The sequence below is a fragment of the Alosa alosa genome, chromosome 2 (assembly GCF_017589495.1).
Source record: "Alosa alosa isolate M-15738 ecotype Scorff River chromosome 2, AALO_Geno_1.1, whole genome shotgun sequence".
Taxonomy (NCBI): Eukaryota; Metazoa; Chordata; class Actinopteri; order Clupeiformes; family Clupeidae; genus Alosa; species Alosa alosa.
Window position 1 is genome coordinate 2,365,679 of NC_063190.1, and position 18,970 is coordinate 2,384,648.

Consider the following 18,970-nt stretch of genomic DNA (forward strand, 5'->3'; position numbering starts at 1 on the left):
TATGGGCCTACTCCTTTTGCTTTTGTTTGAAGTACTCATCTCACTGCCTGTAAGGCTTTGCTGAGTCTTTCCTGTGTGTTTTTCTTCAGGACCCACTGTCAAGACCAATTTGGTCTCTACTGATTTATATATATCAGTAGAGACCAAATTGGTATATATATATATATATATATATATATATATATATATATATATATATCAGCATTTTAACCTTAGTGATATTAATGTTCAGCATACATTTAGGTTATTTGTTTGATATTATTTTATTGCCTTTTTAACTTAATTCAGTTGTTTGCTTTCAGTGTTCATAATTTGTCTCTGTAGTTCCCCTTTATCCTAAACACCCCCATGCATTTCTGGTGGTTTGTTGCACTGTTGTTATTACATGCAATTAAAGCCTGGCTGATTGATTGATTTGTTAGTTGGTTGCGACTCTGATTCTGTTTGGAGTTAACACGACCTATTATCACCGCTAGGCTATATTCTAATTGTTTTTAGTGCCTTCAGCTAAAGTGTCTTCATGCTGCTGAACATGGATAGAAGTTGAAGGTGGTCGCTGACAGTTGCTCTCTCGTGATTTGCTAAGTCATTTCTATCGCCCTCTCAAGGCTACAGAAAGTCTTCTTCACCACCAACCCAGGAAATGGGTTACCGAGCCTCTGTGAACTTAAACACGGCGAAGACTAAGCTACGTGTTTGCTGTGTTAGCCTCCTGTAACTTGTAATTCCCAAAGATCTTTTGGTAACCTTTTTTCACTAGAATACTTCATCATCAAAAAGTTGGCTGCGTGATCTGAAAATCAGATTCGCCTCTTCGCCATAATGAGGTAAGTTGACAAAAGACGAAATTATTCTGATTCGAATTAAAATGGTTATAGTTTTGATTTCCGTCAATATGACACTTTTGATTTAGGGATGACGACAGTTAGTGGCTTTCTCTCCCATTGAGATGTTAGCAAATTTTGACAAAAAAAAAAAAAAAACTTTTGACAGGTCTATGACAGCTCATCTATACTACAGAGGAGGGATATTGGCATTCAACCCAAGCAGTAGCCTATACATTAGTTTCCTAAACCATTGACAATCAGCAACATTTCATTATAAATAAATGAGAAATTGACTAAATTAAAGTGACACAATTTAGGTTACAAATTGCATTGTAAACCAAACACCACCACCTGAAATATTTCCCATGTCTATAGCAGGTTATATACATTATTTCACTGAGCTTAAATGTACCTCATCTGTTTTATATCAGATTTGGATCAAAGGACATATTAACAATTTATTGTTATAGACTTGATGTAGGCCACTTTCTCCCAACCTATGGTGATTGCATTGCCATACAATATCAAATATCAATAAAACTGAGATCAGCTAACTGTGTAAAGAAGTCTCCTGGTATATCATGTAGTTATAGCTTCATTTGGTTGTCTAGAAAAGCCATTATGCTACACCTCCTCTCATAGGCTACATGTGTGCTAGGTTCTTATAGAGGACAAGAGTTCATGTTCCAAAAGCAAGTAAGTTGTGATAATGTAAGAGTGCTATCATTGTTGTGCATGTCAAGTTCCTTTTTAATTTAGCAAAAGGGAACTACTTACCATAGGCTCTTATCAAAACATCACAGACTTCCACATATTAAATGCACTTTCGATCCATTTGTCTTTTACAGTAGGCTGCACATTTCCAGTGTACGTCTATGTACATTGCTCATATTATGAGCAAGCAGAAGCGCTAAATGAGCATTTTTGCAAGATATGAGCAATGCACATGAAAGATGGTTTGCTGCACATGGGAGGTGCAAATGACAGATAGATAAAGGGTATATTAGTGACAGCTTTGGACATTGGTTAGTTAGTGGGGTGCATGTAGGTGAATGATGAGGATGGGAACATGGCGATTTGCTATATGCAACAGCAAACTATTGCATGACCCTGACAATTCTGAAGTGTGCAATGGACCACAATTTCCTGTTTACCCTGACATCTGTTGAGCTGTGTTACAAAATGTTAAGCCTACAATTTACCTGCTATCAGATTGCGCATTCAGGCCAGTGCTGACATGTTGAGCTTTCACAGCAACAACAAGCTAAAAGACTGGCCCGTCCTTATTTGGTAGCTGTGAGAAAGTACAGTGACTGAAACTAGTGGTCAGAGAGTCAGTACTGTCACAGGAAGTATCACAGCAGATTCAGGGTTAACACTGCAGGGGTAAGAGGAAGCCACTTACACGCACATCCTGTCTTCAGCTCAGACGGTTAGATGAACTGTCTGAGTATTTTTACACCAGCACCAGTATTTTTTACACATTGAGCTTGAATATGTATTCTATTAAAGCAAGAGGCATTTCAAGCATTTAAATCATTCTGCACATTTTAACCTTATGATTATTGGCTATTATTTTAGTTAAAATATATTCAACTCATTTTATTTCTCTCCAAGCCCAATATCCGATGGCAAAATGCAACACTTATCATGTAATTCTGATTCACAATAAGTATACTCTGGACATTCCTGTTCTTTGATACTCTTAGATTTGAGGGACTTTAGGAACTGGTTTTATGGGGGCATTCAATGGTGTGTTGCCTTCTTAGTTCAGAAACGTGTTCTCTTTGTTGAGCTTGAGGGAAAGCGTGCACCCACCTTGTTCTGACAGTCGCTAGGGCAAACTGAGGTGAAGCTGTAACTTTTCTTTTTTTATTCGACCGCAGTATGAGCTGCATAGAGCATCTCCACTAGACATGACAGCCTCGCACACAAAATCTTTATCCTTTGCACCCCATTCTGCACAGAAATATGCAGAAATATGTTCGATGAACCATCTTTTGATAACTATTATACCTAATACCTTAGGCCTGTGCTTTTTTTTTTCAAGCCTCAGTCAAAAGCTAAAAAACTGAGTTGTTTTTTAAATCAACTGGCTACTATTGATGACCTCTACCATCTTAGCAACACAACCACGGGTAAGGGTACCAGATATATGAGACAAGAAAGCATTACCGGTACTAGCTTCTGAGGTTTTGTCTTGCCTACAATTACTTTTACACTGAGATTCACTCCATAGAAAACACAGACACGGTTTCTTTGAATAATCTGTGTTGTTTCTTGGTCTGCTAAATCGAGATGTTGTTGGAAACTGATGGTGGAGTTCAGTGTTGTAGAACTGAAAGCAGTGGTTTAGCATCAGTCAGTTAAATAGGTAATGTAGAACGGCATGCTGTCTACGTGCTCATGACCCCGAGAAGGCAGAAGAAACATTTGGAATGGCCATAGAAACGTCTGTAACTGGAATCTGTATCCAACCATGGGAAGTCTGATAAGTCAGCAGGATCACTGGTTTCATTGGTTATCCATTTCAGCATTATCAAGTATTATTTATGTTATTATGTTATGTGTAAATATTTTTTATCTGGTACAGATTTTTATATCTGTTTAAACAATAAACATGGACATATGTTTCTAAATCGTATCTGCCCTTTTCCCATGTCTGTGTCTCATGACAGTGAGTCCAGTATCTGCCAGGCTCGGGCTACTGTTATGATGTATGATGATGCCAGCAAACGATGGATACCTGCAGGATCAGGTGCTCAAAGTGTTAGCCGGCTACACATATACCACAATACCAGCATCAACTCCTTCAGAGTCGTGGGTCGCAAAATACAAGCTGACCAACAGGTATGATAACAGTATGCTGTTATTGTGTATGTGTTGTTGTGAAATGTAATCAATGTGTTTGGCGAGGACTACAAAATATGTTTTCATATTTTCCAATCTACCTAGAGCAGTATAAAACGAGAGTAAAGTAAACTAGTATGTGCTGTGTATACTCTACATCCATGAGAGGAAATCTTATTGCAATTTACCAGTATCAACTTTAGTCCTTCCCACCATGCTTAGACAGCCTGTGTAAAGTACTGTATATCACAAACCTCTTACTCAATCAGCAGACTAAGCTACTATTCTCTTTCCCTTATTCCACCATTAAAGGTGCTCTAAGCGATGCTGGGTAACGTCACTTCTGTTGACTTTCAAACAAACAGAGAGCTAGCTTGCTACTTCCTCCCCCTCCCTCCCGTGCTGCTCCCGTGCAATTGAAACTCTCCTAAACGCGCATCTCGTCTGTGATTTGCTGGAACAGTTGGGCTGTCCACAGAGATCGCGTTTTTTTACAGTGTATTCAGGACACAGAAAGCTAGCGGTTGGTTATGTGATGTTTGCAGTAAGTGACATAAAATCTTTTAGCCTAAAAAACGCGTGGCATCGCTTAGAGCACCTTTAAGTTAAAACATTTTTTGTCACATACAGCAAACATCACCTCACCATCCGCTAGCTGCCTGTAATCCACTGTAAAAAATGCGGTCTCTGTGGATAGCCAAGGCTCCAAAAACAGCAACAAAAACAACCTGTTCCAGCCTTGACCATAAAAACATAACAAACTGTTCCAGCCAATCACCAAGGAGATGCGTTTTTAGGACAGTTTCAGTTGCATGGGAGGGGGGGGGAGGGAGTAGCGAGCTAGCCCTCTATTTTGTTTGAATTTCAACAGAAATGACGTTACCCAACATCGCTTACAGCACCTTTAAAGGAGAAATATGGCCGTTTTTTACCGAGTAGTGTTGATAGGAAAAAACATGACCAAAATCGGTGCTACCGAACTGGAGTAACTGCAGCTAATGGCCAGTGCTCTAGTGAGCTACAATGCTAGGCCTGGGGGCATCATCTAAACGTGCCTTTTTGCCTCTTAACAGACTCAAAATGTCAAGGTCTGTGCAACATGGACAGGGTCCTTATGTGGCAAAACAATGCGTTTTCTACAGTTGTGAAGAAACCATTTAAATTCAAAGTTTGTACTGTCACATCTGCACACTACTCTGTTTACCTTTTTTCCTGCAACAACTGAATTCCTACGACACTTCAGGGCGAGAATAGAGCTTGCTTTCAGTAAGTGCAAGCTCAGGCATCATTTGGACCGTAGTTACTAGTTACTCAGTCATTCAAATGGTCATAACCATTATAGGCTCAATTTACACTTCAAAGGATAGAATGCAAATTTCAATAAGACGATACCATAGACTGTATAGTTCTATATCCCTTTGCAGACGGCCCATTCTAATTTCGGTACCCCAGTACCGATGACGTTCAGTCTAATAACTCCGCCATACCCCAACCAATTTTATCACTGAAAACTTCCTCAAACACGTCACATCATAGGCTTTCTGGCGATATGATTGGTTAAGGGATTTGTGGCGCGAATTTCTTTTACTACGTGAAGGAAAAATCAAGAGTTGACGTCTCCCTTCACTAGAGGAAAAACAGCAGGAAGCACTATGCATCGTTGATCTTGACGTCGTCTAAAGGAGAAACTACTGGATCATCTGAGGTAAAAACAAGTCTTTTTATGTTATTATTACTTGTTATCCATGTTATTACTTCAAAATCGTTTTTAAAAGTTATTTTTGCTGGTAATTACACCTTGTATGCATGGCCGTAACATAATGCGTGTGTGTTCACTTCAGCTGATGACAGCTGGTATTTTAGCACACCGTAATCTTTAGTAAACTCATCATTTTCAGTCATTTTTGGGGGGCTACTATATGTCAACCACGATTACAGACCTACTAAGACTGAAACTTTAACGATTTGTTTCTATTTTGAACGATGTTGCTTGCTTGTCATCTGATAGAAAACTAGCTAAGTTAGGTAGCGTTAGCATCAGGAGAGGCTGCAACATGTCCTTGATGCGTAGTCGCGATAAAGTTCACTCCGTGCTTCATGACTGCCAACTTTATGTCAAGTAGACCTAATCGGTATTTTATTGTCAAATAAACCTTTCATTCCTTCGTAATATGTATAGCACAATTTACAGTTGTTTGTAGCCAAGTTGCTTAGCTTACTTAGATAGAAACATCTGACATGAATGACAGCGTTAATGTTACGTTACCGACGTGAAGACTGTGTTGATCACCGATGGTGTAGCGTAAGGATTTTATTCATTGACTGCTGTTTTCATGAATACATGACTGAAGATTTGTTATAAATGTGTTTTAGTATTGTTTAGCTTTTAGGCTGTAAGGTTGGCTGCTACGATTATGAGGTTTTTGGGTGGCTAACTATGATGGGAGCTCATACACCCAAGCCTACTCGTCAACACATTATTTTCTAAGGGGGTGTTTTGTCTTTACGCAACTGCAGTAGCCTATGCACGTTGTGTATGTGTATGCATATGCTGTTTAGATGTTTTCTGTCATCTCCTGACTCATGTTAATAAATCAATTTTTGCTTGTAAGCTGGTATGCTATGAATGGTTTAGCCAAGGCAATAACACTTACTGTAGTGAGCTCTGAGACTAATGTTACCTCTCCAAGCAATATTGGATTCCTCCAGTGACAATAATACTTTTAGTGAAAAGAGTCATGGTTGGTGGTGATTTAAGATTATGTAGAAGTAATGTAAAATAAAACTAAACAACCTATTCACTATCAGACCTGTGATTTGTTATTTTAGATGGAGGGAGAGAAGTACGTGCAACTGGGGTGAAAGCAGCCGACTGCTGATGGCAAATATGACCCCAAGGACCACGATGGCATGGACATGGGACATGGATGGGTAGCTTCTGGATGAAGAAGAAGACAATGATGTGCTACAGGAGGAGATAATCTTCCATCATCCTCAGCTGGGTAAGCATGTTTGTGTGTGTGTGTCGTCCATCTGGGAAGCAAGCACATTTCTGGTTGTGATAAGAGTGTTGCTTATAACAATAATGAGAGAGATTATAGTGATAATAGTTTGGTTAGATTTATAATTCAATTTCTATATTTCTTATCTGACAATTTCTTTATTTTGAGTTTGGTCAAGTCCCATGTCAGGTAGAAAGCATACACTTTGCCTATCCTTCCAACACAGACAGAGACACCAACTCCAATAGCATTTACACCCCATCGTCTGCTAGGCTTAGATGGACACACACACACGCATGCACACACACACACACACGCACACACACACACGCACACACACACACACACACACACACACACACACACACACACAACCATGCCACAGCTGTGACAATGCACACACCACGGATCTGGTGTGAATGTGGCGTTAGTGTATCACCTTATGTGTGGGGCAAATTATATGGATAATTATATATTGTATCAAATTATATGCTGTATGGTTGTTAAATGTATTGAATTTCTTCTAACGTTTTAATTGTTTATATATATATGTGTGTGAATGTTAGTATGAATTGATGTTTTGTTCACCATGTAAGATTTGTTGATCTTTGTTATACTGTTGTCTTGTCATTCTTGTAGTTCTAATAGTTACTGCATGTTTGTAAACATATGTTTATGTTATTTACCTGAAGTTGTTGTTCCTGGTTATTTAATCACATTGTTTAAGACTTTTCTAAATAAAATTATTTATTTCCCCTTTAAGTAAACCTTGTGCCAGTGTCTCTATATTCTTGTTTTCATAGTAGAATGAAGCACCACGGAGAAGCAGTTACAATCAGCTAGTCTGTCTTTCAGCCTTTATCTGTCCTCCCCACAATTAATTTAGCCTCTTCAGAGTACAGTAAGACATCCCATATTGAGCTTGTTTTGATGGTAAAACAGCTTAGCTTTTTTTTTACATGACCATTATATCTGTATTTTTAGGTCAGATGCCAAACCGGGAAATGAGAACATTCTACTCTTTAAAAAATTCTACTTGTTACTGTTATGAGTAAATTAATCATAACTTCTGAACCAAAGGTGATCAATTGATTCTGTTTTTTTTCACTGAGGAGAACACAACACTGGCTATCCTTTGCACACTATATCTACAACAGACATCAGGTGAAAAGAAAGATTCATCTTGAGAAATTGATATTTTCACGTTTTTTTTGATATTGAATTTTGAAGGTTTTGTTTTAAAAACAATGTGTGTTACCCTCAAACTTATTAACTATGATATGTACCATTTTAAAGGGCTAGTTCTCCTGATTACAATGGTGGGTATATCTTATCTCTGTCATGTAGCATGGCCACACAATAAGCCTTTTTGTCTCACAAGGGCATCAAGTATGAAAAAAGCGGAATGTTTAGTGTGCCGTCTGCAAAGGTCTAATAAATTTATCATAACTTTTTGAACAAAAGGTGACACATTGATTCTGTTTTATCACTGAGTAGAGGACAACATTGTGAATCTCCCATACACTCTATGTTTTTCTTTATCTACAATAGAAATTGGGAGAAAAATTAGATTTATCTTGACAAACTGATATTTTCGTGTTTTTGGGGGTTGAATTTTAAAGATATTTTTTAAAAATTATGTATGTTCTCCTCAAAATTATTAATTATATTTTATACCATTTGAAAGGGCTATTTCTCCTGATTAGAGTGGTGGGTATATTGTATCTTTGTCATGTAGCATAATCATACAATAAGCCTTTTTGTGCCATAAGGCCATCGAGTATGAAAAAATGGAATGTTCGGCACAGTCTGCAAAGGGTTAAATACAGTCTATGGACGATACACTCATGATAAGGAAATATGCATAATGTAGGGGTAGGCAGGCTATGTGAAATTATTTTATATGGCACTATATGATGCTATGCTATTTGTGTAACTATACATTTTGCCTACTTTTAGGTGGTCATGAATTGCCCAGTTTTGAAAGGGCAGAAGTACAACGAGGCAACACCCAATTTCCACCAATGGAGAGATTCTCGCCAAGTGTGGGGTCTCAACTTCAGCACTAAAGAGGATGCATCCCTTTTTGCTGCTAGCATGATGAATGCCCTTGATGTAATGAGTGGACAGTCAAACACAAGTAGGAAATATTCTCGACAAGTGCATTTATGTTATTTTCCTGTTTTTGTTTAGTTGTAAAGTTGTTTATTGTTTTGTCGTGTCATTCTTTCAGTGCCACCGCCTGTACAGAACGAGCCCTCTCTAGAGGAGCAGGAGGAGCAGAAGAGGTGCTCAGTCCAAGACATTCTATACATACAGATCAAATCTTTTCCTTCTGTGCAATATGCTGCCCAGTTTCTTCAAATTGAAAAGACATCTGTGCACACTTGTTGGTCTCTTTTTCATGAAGATAATTGTAATAAAAATGGAATGTTTGCCTCCGTATGACTAGACTGGAGAGGCAAAGGCAAGAGCAGCTGGCAAAGGAGAATCTGGAGAGAGAAAGACAGGCTGCTGCATCAGCAGCACCTCCTGCTCCCCCCTCTGCTTCTGCAGCACCTCCTCCACCTCCTCCACCTCCTCCACCACCCGGACCTCCACCTTCAACATCAGCAGCAGCACCACCTGCCCCGCCTGGCCCTCCACCACCTCCTGGATCAGGCCCACCTCCTCCACCTCCACCTCCACCTCCCTCTGGTGGAGGTGGGGGAGGTAGTGGTGGTGGGCTTGCAGAAGCCCTCGCTGGAGCTAAACTACGTAAAGCAGCTAGGGTGAGAAAGAACTGCTATAGACCACATGCTCTTGTTTTTCTTGTCAAAACTGGTGTGTTCATCTGAAGTTCATGATCCGTTCAATTAGGCAATAAGACACAAGTGAGGGTAAGGGCAGTAGGTGATATCTCCATGTATATATCCTTATTCTCTATAGGTTCTTAAACACATAAATAAATAATGATGTTTCATGAAGGTTTAATTTTAGGCCATGTAAAACTAGGCATTTAACTTGATTGTGAACCCACCCATTTGTCAAAGATTATGGTTTGTTTTTCTTTGTTTGTTTGTCTTTCTTTTCTATTGAAATGCAGGTCTAAACCTCTACATGGTGACAATATGATATCTTGTGTCAACATTGCACCTTTTATGGGAATGTACATAGAGCCTGAAGCACAACACCTAGATTAACAAAGAACGTTGATAACGCCTGTTCTAGTACTAGTTATCTCTGATTGTGCGTTTAGGGTTTGTCGAGCTGGTTTACTGGGTATATTGCATTTGCTTTATACACTCCTCTGGAGCATTACAAATTAATATTTACAGTGTGTCTGGAATCAAACAGTACTCGGACTGACCAGCAGTAAGCTAGAACATTCTAACTGAAGATGAACTCTGTCTGATTTCGGTGTTGCTCTTTCGTGTCAAATGCTGTTAGGACACAATGTGATGAAATGCATCTTAATCTGACTACAGATCCTAGATCAAGTCTCCAATGCCAATGTTAATTTTATCAGTCACACAGCCCACCAATTTACCAACTCGGTCTATTTGCAGTTTTCATATAGCCAACAGTATAATCATATTTCATGTAATATAAAGTGATGTCATTTCAGTTTAATTGAAGTGAGGAGATGGACCACTGGCAGCTGAGAGCAGCTATAAGGGGAAAAAAGTTACTTAATCACTGTTTCTACTACTGTACTGGCATGTCTGTGAAACATCATGCGGACAGATTGCAGTGATAAACCTGATAATCATTTTATAATGCAGGAGGAAAGTGAATCCAAAGCATCAGACAGCAAAAGTAGTGGAAGCTCAGGAGGCGGTGGTGGTGGAGGTGGCGGCGGTGGTGGTGGAGGACTCATGGGAGAAATGAGTGCCATGCTAGCAAGACGGTTGATTCCCTACAAGTTCTTCTGTTCACATTATTTACTACTTCTGTCTCTAAACAAACTGTTAGATGTGATGAGTTGCAGTAACAAATCCTCCCTCCTGTCTCTGTTATTCCTTCACCTGTGTTTTTAAGGAGAAAAGCTACTGATGCCCCTACTCCCCAAAAAGTGGATCCTCAAAGTGTAAGTTCCTGTGAACTCCAATCTGACCTAATCACAATGGCCTTGTTTTGATCCTCAAAGCTGTGCTCAAGTTAGAGCATTACAGATAAATATACAACACATTCGTTTTAAGAGTGCATATATTCTCAAATGTATGAGATCAAAATATTTTACATGAATACTGAATTTGGCCCAAGTCTAGTCAATCCATGAACTCATTCTATACTTAATTGAGCGGGTGTCACAATAGTAGTAGTAATAGAAAGTAAAAGTGTTCTAAACCTTGCAACTGTGACATGGTGAATGCTTTGTGACGGTTTGTAGCAGCTGGCAACGACGTGCAACATTTAATTTACACCGCTACAAGTCCTTTCTGCAACGGTTTCGTCTTGTCGCGAATCTTTGGTGTGAATTGGGCTTAAGATTGAGTACAAGATAGAAAGTAGAACATTGTGGAGTGTACAACTAAAAATAAATTGGTTTCATTTTCTGTCACTTCTGGTGTAGCCAGCTCCATTGTCAGTTAAAGGCCCAGTCAGGGATTCATGTTTGTCTGTGTTTGTGTTTACGTTCATTAGCAGACGCTTTTGTGCATAAAAACGTACATTATATTTTAACCAAGGACCAAACGAAACACTCCAGAGAGGTAGCTCACCCCTACCTTCAGTATTCCCAGAGAAATTCCTTGCAGGGTTTTGTTTTTGTTTTGGGGACAGGCTGCCCCCACTTTGTTTGTTTCCAGTTTTCGGAGCCTGAGCTCCCTACAGAGACTGTTTTTTTACACTGTACTCACGGAATGGGCAGCTAGCGGTCGTGAGGAGATGATTGCTGAATGTGAAAAAAAATGTTATGGGCTTGAAATCGTGTAAAATCCCTGACCTTTAATTATTGCAGCATACACTTCGCTAAAGGAACAATTGCAGTTGCACGCAGTTGCAATAACAGTTGATGTAGACTTACATTATTATTGTAAATATTACTATAAACATCAAATGTTAGTATATAATATACAATTATACTATTATATCATCATTACAGTTAAACATTTTCAGAATAATGTTGCCTTAAGGGTAATTATAGAAATTAATGATGACTTTGTTGTTCTGTTGTAGGGTAATAGCACTCAGGAGTCCTCAGCTTCAAACGTGTCTGTCCAAACTGGTGAGTTCAGTGACCATGACTATTTTTTAATCTATCTCTATATCTATCAATCTATTTGTTTACCTGTCTGTGTAATACAGTACTACAGTATGTCACCAAAATGATAAACAACAAGAATAATTTTTAACCTGACTTTATCTAGTGTTGTAGGAGAATACCAGTGATTTTTCACATAGATCTCTGTTTCTAGAGGTCACCAAGTACTGTCTGTACAAAACCTGAAAACAATCGGTTGTACCTAGCTCGAGTTGCTGCAGCCAACAGCCAGAGCTCCCAAGCAGCTACAGTGCTACTACCAATTCAGTTCTAGAGTTGTATACCTTACTAAATATCACTGTGAGACTTATTCCCCTCAATTGGTACCAATGGACCAAAATTTGGGGGAGAGGCTCAAGGACTGCAAGTTGCACCCCAAGAAATCACTTCAGCTATATCAAGCATTTCATCATGACCACCGCGCTAGCGAAGCGACAGTCATATAGGTTTAGTCAGAGTTTTTTTTCTTCCAGATTTTTTTTCTTCTTCTGTGAATTTCTGTCGATTCCTGGGACACTGAAATACCATGCTGCACAAAACTTGTAGCCCACAAGGATGACACGGAACCATTAGTTTTGATCCGTTGGCCCCCCACACCGGGCCTTCCAAATGAGGGTAGGCCAGACCTAGGATGACCAAATTGTTTTTGCTTGTTGGTCTCCATATCAACACATCCCATATCCACTCATTTGAGGTATAGCGCCACCTAGTTAAAAATGAAAAGGCAAAAACGAGGCATTGTAATCGCTGGTATTTTTGGCTGACAGGTTCAAAACTGCACGCAATTTGTGGAAAGTGTAGAATAAGTATGACACCCTCTGAATGCCAAGTTTCATGTAATTCCGTTCAGGGGGGCCATAACAGCTACACACATACACACATGCATGCACACACACAAACACACATAAAGACATACACACACACACACAGTACACGTGCACGCACAAGCACGCACGCACATGCACACACAAGCAGGCACACACTCACAAGCACGCACACACACACAGGCACGCAAACACACAGTGCACATGCACGCACAAGCACATATGCACATGCACACACAGGCAAGCACACACACACACGCATGCACACACACACACACAAGCACTCAAACACACAGACAGATAAACACACACACATAATCATCCAATTACCCCCCACACACACACACACACACTCCACACACCCACACAGAAGCACACATAAAAACAAACACACACTATGTAGAAACTAATTTACATACATAAAATTAGGGGATGGAGTAAATGGAAACAAATTGACAAGCGGGATTTTTTTTGTGGAGAGAATGTGCAGGACTGGGCGCTGGTCATATGTTGTAGATCTAACGTAACATTGCATGTGCAGACTATCTGTTATTGCACTTCTCCAGCTTCAACTTGATTTATCTTATATTTCCACTTAGTATTGTCTAATCTTTTTTGTCATTTATTTTAGATGTCAAAAAACCCTGGGAGAAGACTTCTACTCTGCCAAAGTAAGAATTGGCCTGTTATAGCAAGATGCTGTCTTGTAATCAGGTGGTCTGTGACTCTTCTGTGAACTGATTACACTCAATGCTAATTTTCAAACAGAACTTCATCCAGCCCTCGACCTCAGGAGAGCAGCAGCCCCATCCCATCCTCCCCTTCCTCTGCAGTGGTGTCAAGGTATTCTTTACTGGCTCTCTGGGGGGATAGAGCAGTCTGCTATGCCCTCAACAACTACGCTACAAAGTGCTGGTTGGGTTTACATACTCTATGTGCCTTGCAGTGTACTGTTGATATTAGCATGCACATAGGCAATGATTGCTACTGAATTATTAAACTTAATTCTATACATTTTGATATTATATATTATGGGGGGAGCAGGGTATTGAGGTTTATAGGGTATGAACTAACATATATTTTATATATCAGGGGTAATGAATAGAATGCAATTCTCTCAAATTCAAATTGGATAAATCCATGTCCTTAAAATAGAAACATCTGAAAAACAGATAACAGAAATCCTGTCTTTGCTATAAAGGTAGTAATATGTCTCTATACTGGTGTATTTTGCTTGGAGTATTGAGTGTGGTAGACACTACATACAGTCAATCATATGCGCTCGATTAGCATTTTCAAGGTTTAATAAAAGTAAAAAAAAAATCCGCCATGCACTGACTGGGTGTAAGATATAGGAATAAGCTTTGTGTTGCGCTTTGCGCCAACTTGCGCCAGGTCCCAGATAGGGGCCATAGACTTACAAATACATGAAAAAAGATAGCATTTACCATTCTCTTTGACCATTCATTGACTGCAAATTCTTTATTCTTTTAAATGTCTGACAACACAACAAAAAAGGATCAAGCCTTCAAACAACAACAGTGAAGTAGGCTCATGTAGTGAGTCTCAGTTGGAGAAATTTAAAGAGGTAAGTAGGCATATTATGCATGAATTAATGGATACTAAGTTTTAGCAGCCCTAGTCTTTCAGAAACAGATATATTATTATTTTGGTTTCCATTTTGGTTTCTGAATTTCTTTGTCTGAGCAATAGATGAAATTAATGAAATTGTATTCCAGTCACTCTGATTTCTGTGTATTTAGGACATCCTTGAGGAAATGCGCAAAGAACTGCAGAAAATAAAGGATGAAATCATTCAAGGTAATCATTTTTTTCTGCATTAATAAATAATTACATATTCAGCATAACAGCATCAAAATGGTGTTTTTTGCTGACAACAGTCCAGTTGTCTCATTTGCATAGCATGTATCCCATTTGCATTGTTTCACAAGGGAATGCAAATCTAATAGGCAGAACTAACATTTTTAAAAATAATCTCTGATTTTTTTAAAACATTTTTATTTTGGTTCTGCCTATCGATTCCTGAACACGGTGACCAGTCTCGGTTTTGATTCTTTCTACTTGATTCTAATGTTTTGGTTCCCAACCCATTGCACTAAGTACTAAGTAGGGCAAATCGTTTATCAATAGTATCTGTAGTCACAATATCTTCGTTTTATTTCAGCTGTCATTCAGGAGCTGCAGAAGAATGTTGCTACACAAGATGAACAGTGAACTATCTGGCTGTTTTGAGAAAATAGCAATAGTTCATTTTTAATTCTAGAATTAATACTTTTTGAATTTCCAGAAGAAACTAAAGGTTCTGGATGTACTGGTGTAATATTTATCCTTGCTTACTTCATGGGATGGCAAATGATAAACAATTCTGCTTTCTTTGATAAACATGGTGATAAAATGCAATTTTTGTAGTCTGTATCGTGATGTAGGCTGAAACATCAGTTGTTTAAAACCAGATCCTAAATGACCATTCATGCTTGCTTTCATGCCTTTTAAAACTTAGGGTTTTGATAAAAGTGTCACAACAGAAGTCATAGTTTGACTAGATGTTTTTGTAATAAAATACAACATTAAAGGTACAGTCCTTGATTATGGCGTAAAGTTCAACAGCAAATTAAATTATATCCCTCCCCTCAATAATCCTGTAATGTGTTAATTGACTATAACAATAATGGAGGCTACAATGCACACCATGAACTGGCTTCACCATTGTGAGAACCAGGGAAGTGGTGATACCAGTTTTTGCTAATATTGATGCAGCACTGGGTGCAATCAAACAATTGGCCGAGTAAGTAATTTTTACCATCTAGAGGAACATGACCGAGGTTAACTTTAAATGAGAGTTGGTCATCTTTATTTTTTAGAAGTTTCACAAAAATAGTGTTGCTTCTTTGTTCGTTATGGCCACACCCAAGCAGAGAGCTGATCGGTGGGTTTCCATGGACACTCTTATTACGATTAGAATTGAACAAATGGCTCAATCGGAATAAAAATGACACATTTAAACACCTTGATCAGAATAAAACTGTGGATACGATTAGAATTTAATCGGAATGAAAGGGGTGGTGTACTGATTGAATAGCCATGTATACGGTCAATCGGATTGCCTGCTGCATCTTCTCAAGGAGAAGTAAAGCAACAGTGGCTATTCTGGTCAAAGATTCTAGTGTGCTGACACCCAGGACATTGCCTGCCATGTTGTGTGTCATACAGATTAGAGTCCCAGAGTAGGCTACACATGCACACAAGACGGATAGCTCAAGGAAAATGTCACTGAATTTGATGAAAAGTGTATAATCTATTATAATCACGGACTACACCTGCTTCAGGCAATTACGTTCATTTGAAATGATCTAAATAGTGTTGTGTCCATTCTTTTATGTTAGCTTTTGTCTTGAGAAACGATATGCACTAGCATTGGAAAGTGCATTGAAGTAATCTGTTGCTCATTCATGTTATATGCAAGTCTTATAAAAAATCATATTTTCGTAATAATCTTCTTTCCGTTGTCGACACAGAGAAACAGGAATTCAGTTTTGTTAAACAAAAGCATTATGCTATGTGTGGGTATGTGCATGTGTGCTACTGAGTGAGTGTGTGTATGTGTGTGTGTGTGTGTGTGTGTGTGTGTGTGTGTGTGAAGGGGGGTGCGTGGTGTGTGTAGCTGCTTTCAGACATAGGTGGCGGATATCAAGTGGTTGGGTCTTATATCTGAACAACATAACATTTGGAAATCTGAACTTAGCTGGCTCTTACACTACTCCCCTCCTAGTATTTCAGATGGACATTATTTTGCACGTCCGCATGTAACCATCATATCTGAATCACCCGAAAGGTCGGACATCTGTTTGACAAAGACCCTCATATAGTGCGGAGGACATGTCTGAAAACAGTTTGTGTGTGTACTACTGTGTGTGTGTGTGTGTGTGTGTGTGTGGAGGGGGAGCAGGGTTTATTGTGTGTGTGTGTGTGGGGGTGGGGGGATGGTGTAATGGTATGTGTGTATTTTTGACATCAACATCTTAATTTCTCAATATCACCTACTGGCAACCTTTCACTCAACACCACCATCTACAGTGCCTATAAAAAGTATTCACTTCCCTTGAATACTTTCCATTTTATTGCAATAAATGGAATCTTTGTCTATTTAATTTCACCTTTTTTACAATAATTTTCAAAAATCACCTCTTTAATGTCAAAGTGAAAGCAAATTTCTACAAAGAAATGTCTTAGAAATATAAAATGCAAAATAAGTGATTGCATATACATCCGCCTTAAAGGAACACCAGGCAACGTTTTCGTGTTAATTACTCATCTTCGTAAATCAGTATATGGTTAAATGACTCATTACAGGGCGAATGAAGACTCTCTCGCCCGCCCCTACTGCCTGTAGGAAGAATATCCCGCTTGCAAGTTCAGTGTATCCTACCTGCCGACCGAAGCAGGATCAATTACATCCTCAGAGGCAGGCTACTAAACGCTAGCGATTGTTGCAAATGTGTGTATAATGGCAGAGCCGGCGAAAAAGCAGCGAAAACCCTTGACGGAAGATGCAAAGAAAAGGAAAAGAGCTTCAGACCGAGCGAAGGGGGAGTTTCGTAGAGAAAAAGCATCAGGCTTGCCTGGTGTCCCTTTAAAATGGCTGACCTAAATCAACAGCGGTCCAGCCAATTGGTGCTAATAGTCTCACAATTAGTGAAATGGAGATGATAGATAGATAGATAGATAGATACTTTATTGATCCCTCACTAACAGCAGAAAAAGTAATTAAAAGTATATAATATAAAAAAACACAACTAAGCAATAAGGACTGTAGAAGATAAAGAATATACTAAATATACTAAAATACAAATTATACTAAATAACACTTAATCTAAATCAATTCTAAAAAACAGTATCCACATAGTGGGTGATTAATCAATCAGGTGCGCTTGCAAAGACTGAAGCAGGGACTGAGCCTGTGGTTCTCTGTGCATAAGGTAAGGTAAGATGCTCTTTGTGAATGAGTGTCATGGTGATGGTGCAAATGAGTAAGTCAAACAGTGCAACAGTGCAAGAATAAAGTCTATATATCTATAAATAAATAACTATATTAAGAAAGGTATAAGTGTGGTCACAGTTCGGCTGTGGCATGGAGGGAGGGGTTGTGCCAGTGGTAAAAAGTGGCTAGTGGACAGACAGTTCAAGACATGGAGGTGGTGAAGAGGCAGACAGACTATGCAGAGAAGTCTATTTCTCCTCTTCCTTTAAGTGAAGCATTGAACAGTTCAATGGCCCTGGGGATGAATGACTTCCTCAGTCTGTCTGTTGTGCAAGGCAGTGAGCGAAGTCTCCAGCTGATCAGGCTCTTCTGCTTAACAATAGTGCTGTGGAGTGGATGACACTCATTGTTCAAGATGTTGATCAGTTTGTTCAGGGTCCTTTTATCAGATAGTGAAGTGATGCACTCCAGTTCAGCTCCCACTACAGAGCCAGCTTTCCTTACCAGCCTTTCAAGTCGCCCAGCATCCTTCTTCTGCTTCCTCCCCAGCATACCACTGCATAGAAGAGGACGCTGGCAACAACAGACTGGTAGAACATCCTGAGGAGCTTGCTGCACACATTGAAGGAGTGCACCCTCTTCAGGAAGTCAGCCTGCTCTGCCCTTTCTTGTAGAGTGCATCAGTGTTGGCTGACCAGTCCAGTTTATTGTCCAGGTGGAGACCCGGGTACTTGTAGGTGCTTACCACCTCCACATTGACCCCATCAATGGAGACTGGTAGCAGAGTGGGCTTAGACCTGCGGAAATCCACCACCATCTCCTTGGTCTTTGAAGTGTTGAGTTGGAGATGATTGAGTTTGCACCATTGCACAAAGTCCTCCACCAGGCTCCTTTACTCCTCCTCCTGCCCGTTCCTGATACACCCCACAATTGCAGTATCGTCAGAAAACTTCTGCATGTGGCATGACTCGGTGTTGTAGCAGAAGTCAGATGTGTACAAGGTGAACAGGACTGGAGAGAGCACAGTTCCCTGTGGCGCTCCGGTGCTGCTGACCACAGTGTCAGAGGTACGGCCTGTACTTTTGCATTCATTCATGCACCTTACTGCCCTGTAACTGACCCTAGGCAGATGGGTCAGGCCCTTGAGTGGTGGATCTGTTCGAGGTTTCTCCATATGTATCGCCAATTCTAGGGGTTTTTTTTCCTCGCCCCTGTTACTCATG

General features: G+C 39.6%; 1 protein-coding gene across 1 annotated transcript; it reads left to right on the top strand.

Annotated features, from left to right (window-relative positions):
- Positions 1-493: 493 nt before the first annotated feature.
- Positions 494-15,406, top strand: LOC125291385 (vasodilator-stimulated phosphoprotein-like). Its single transcript, XM_048238130.1, has 13 exons — positions 494-827; positions 3,506-3,677; positions 8,639-8,819; positions 8,913-8,967; positions 9,132-9,450; positions 10,444-10,568; positions 10,700-10,748; positions 11,840-11,888; positions 13,380-13,419; positions 13,517-13,591; positions 14,267-14,336; positions 14,512-14,569; positions 14,934-15,406. Exons 1-13 carry the CDS (start codon positions 823-825, stop codon positions 14,981-14,983), a joined length of 1,248 nt encoding a protein of 415 aa, XP_048094087.1. The 5' UTR covers positions 494-822; the 3' UTR covers positions 14,984-15,406.
- The last annotated feature ends 3,564 nt before the right edge of the window (positions 15,407-18,970 follow it).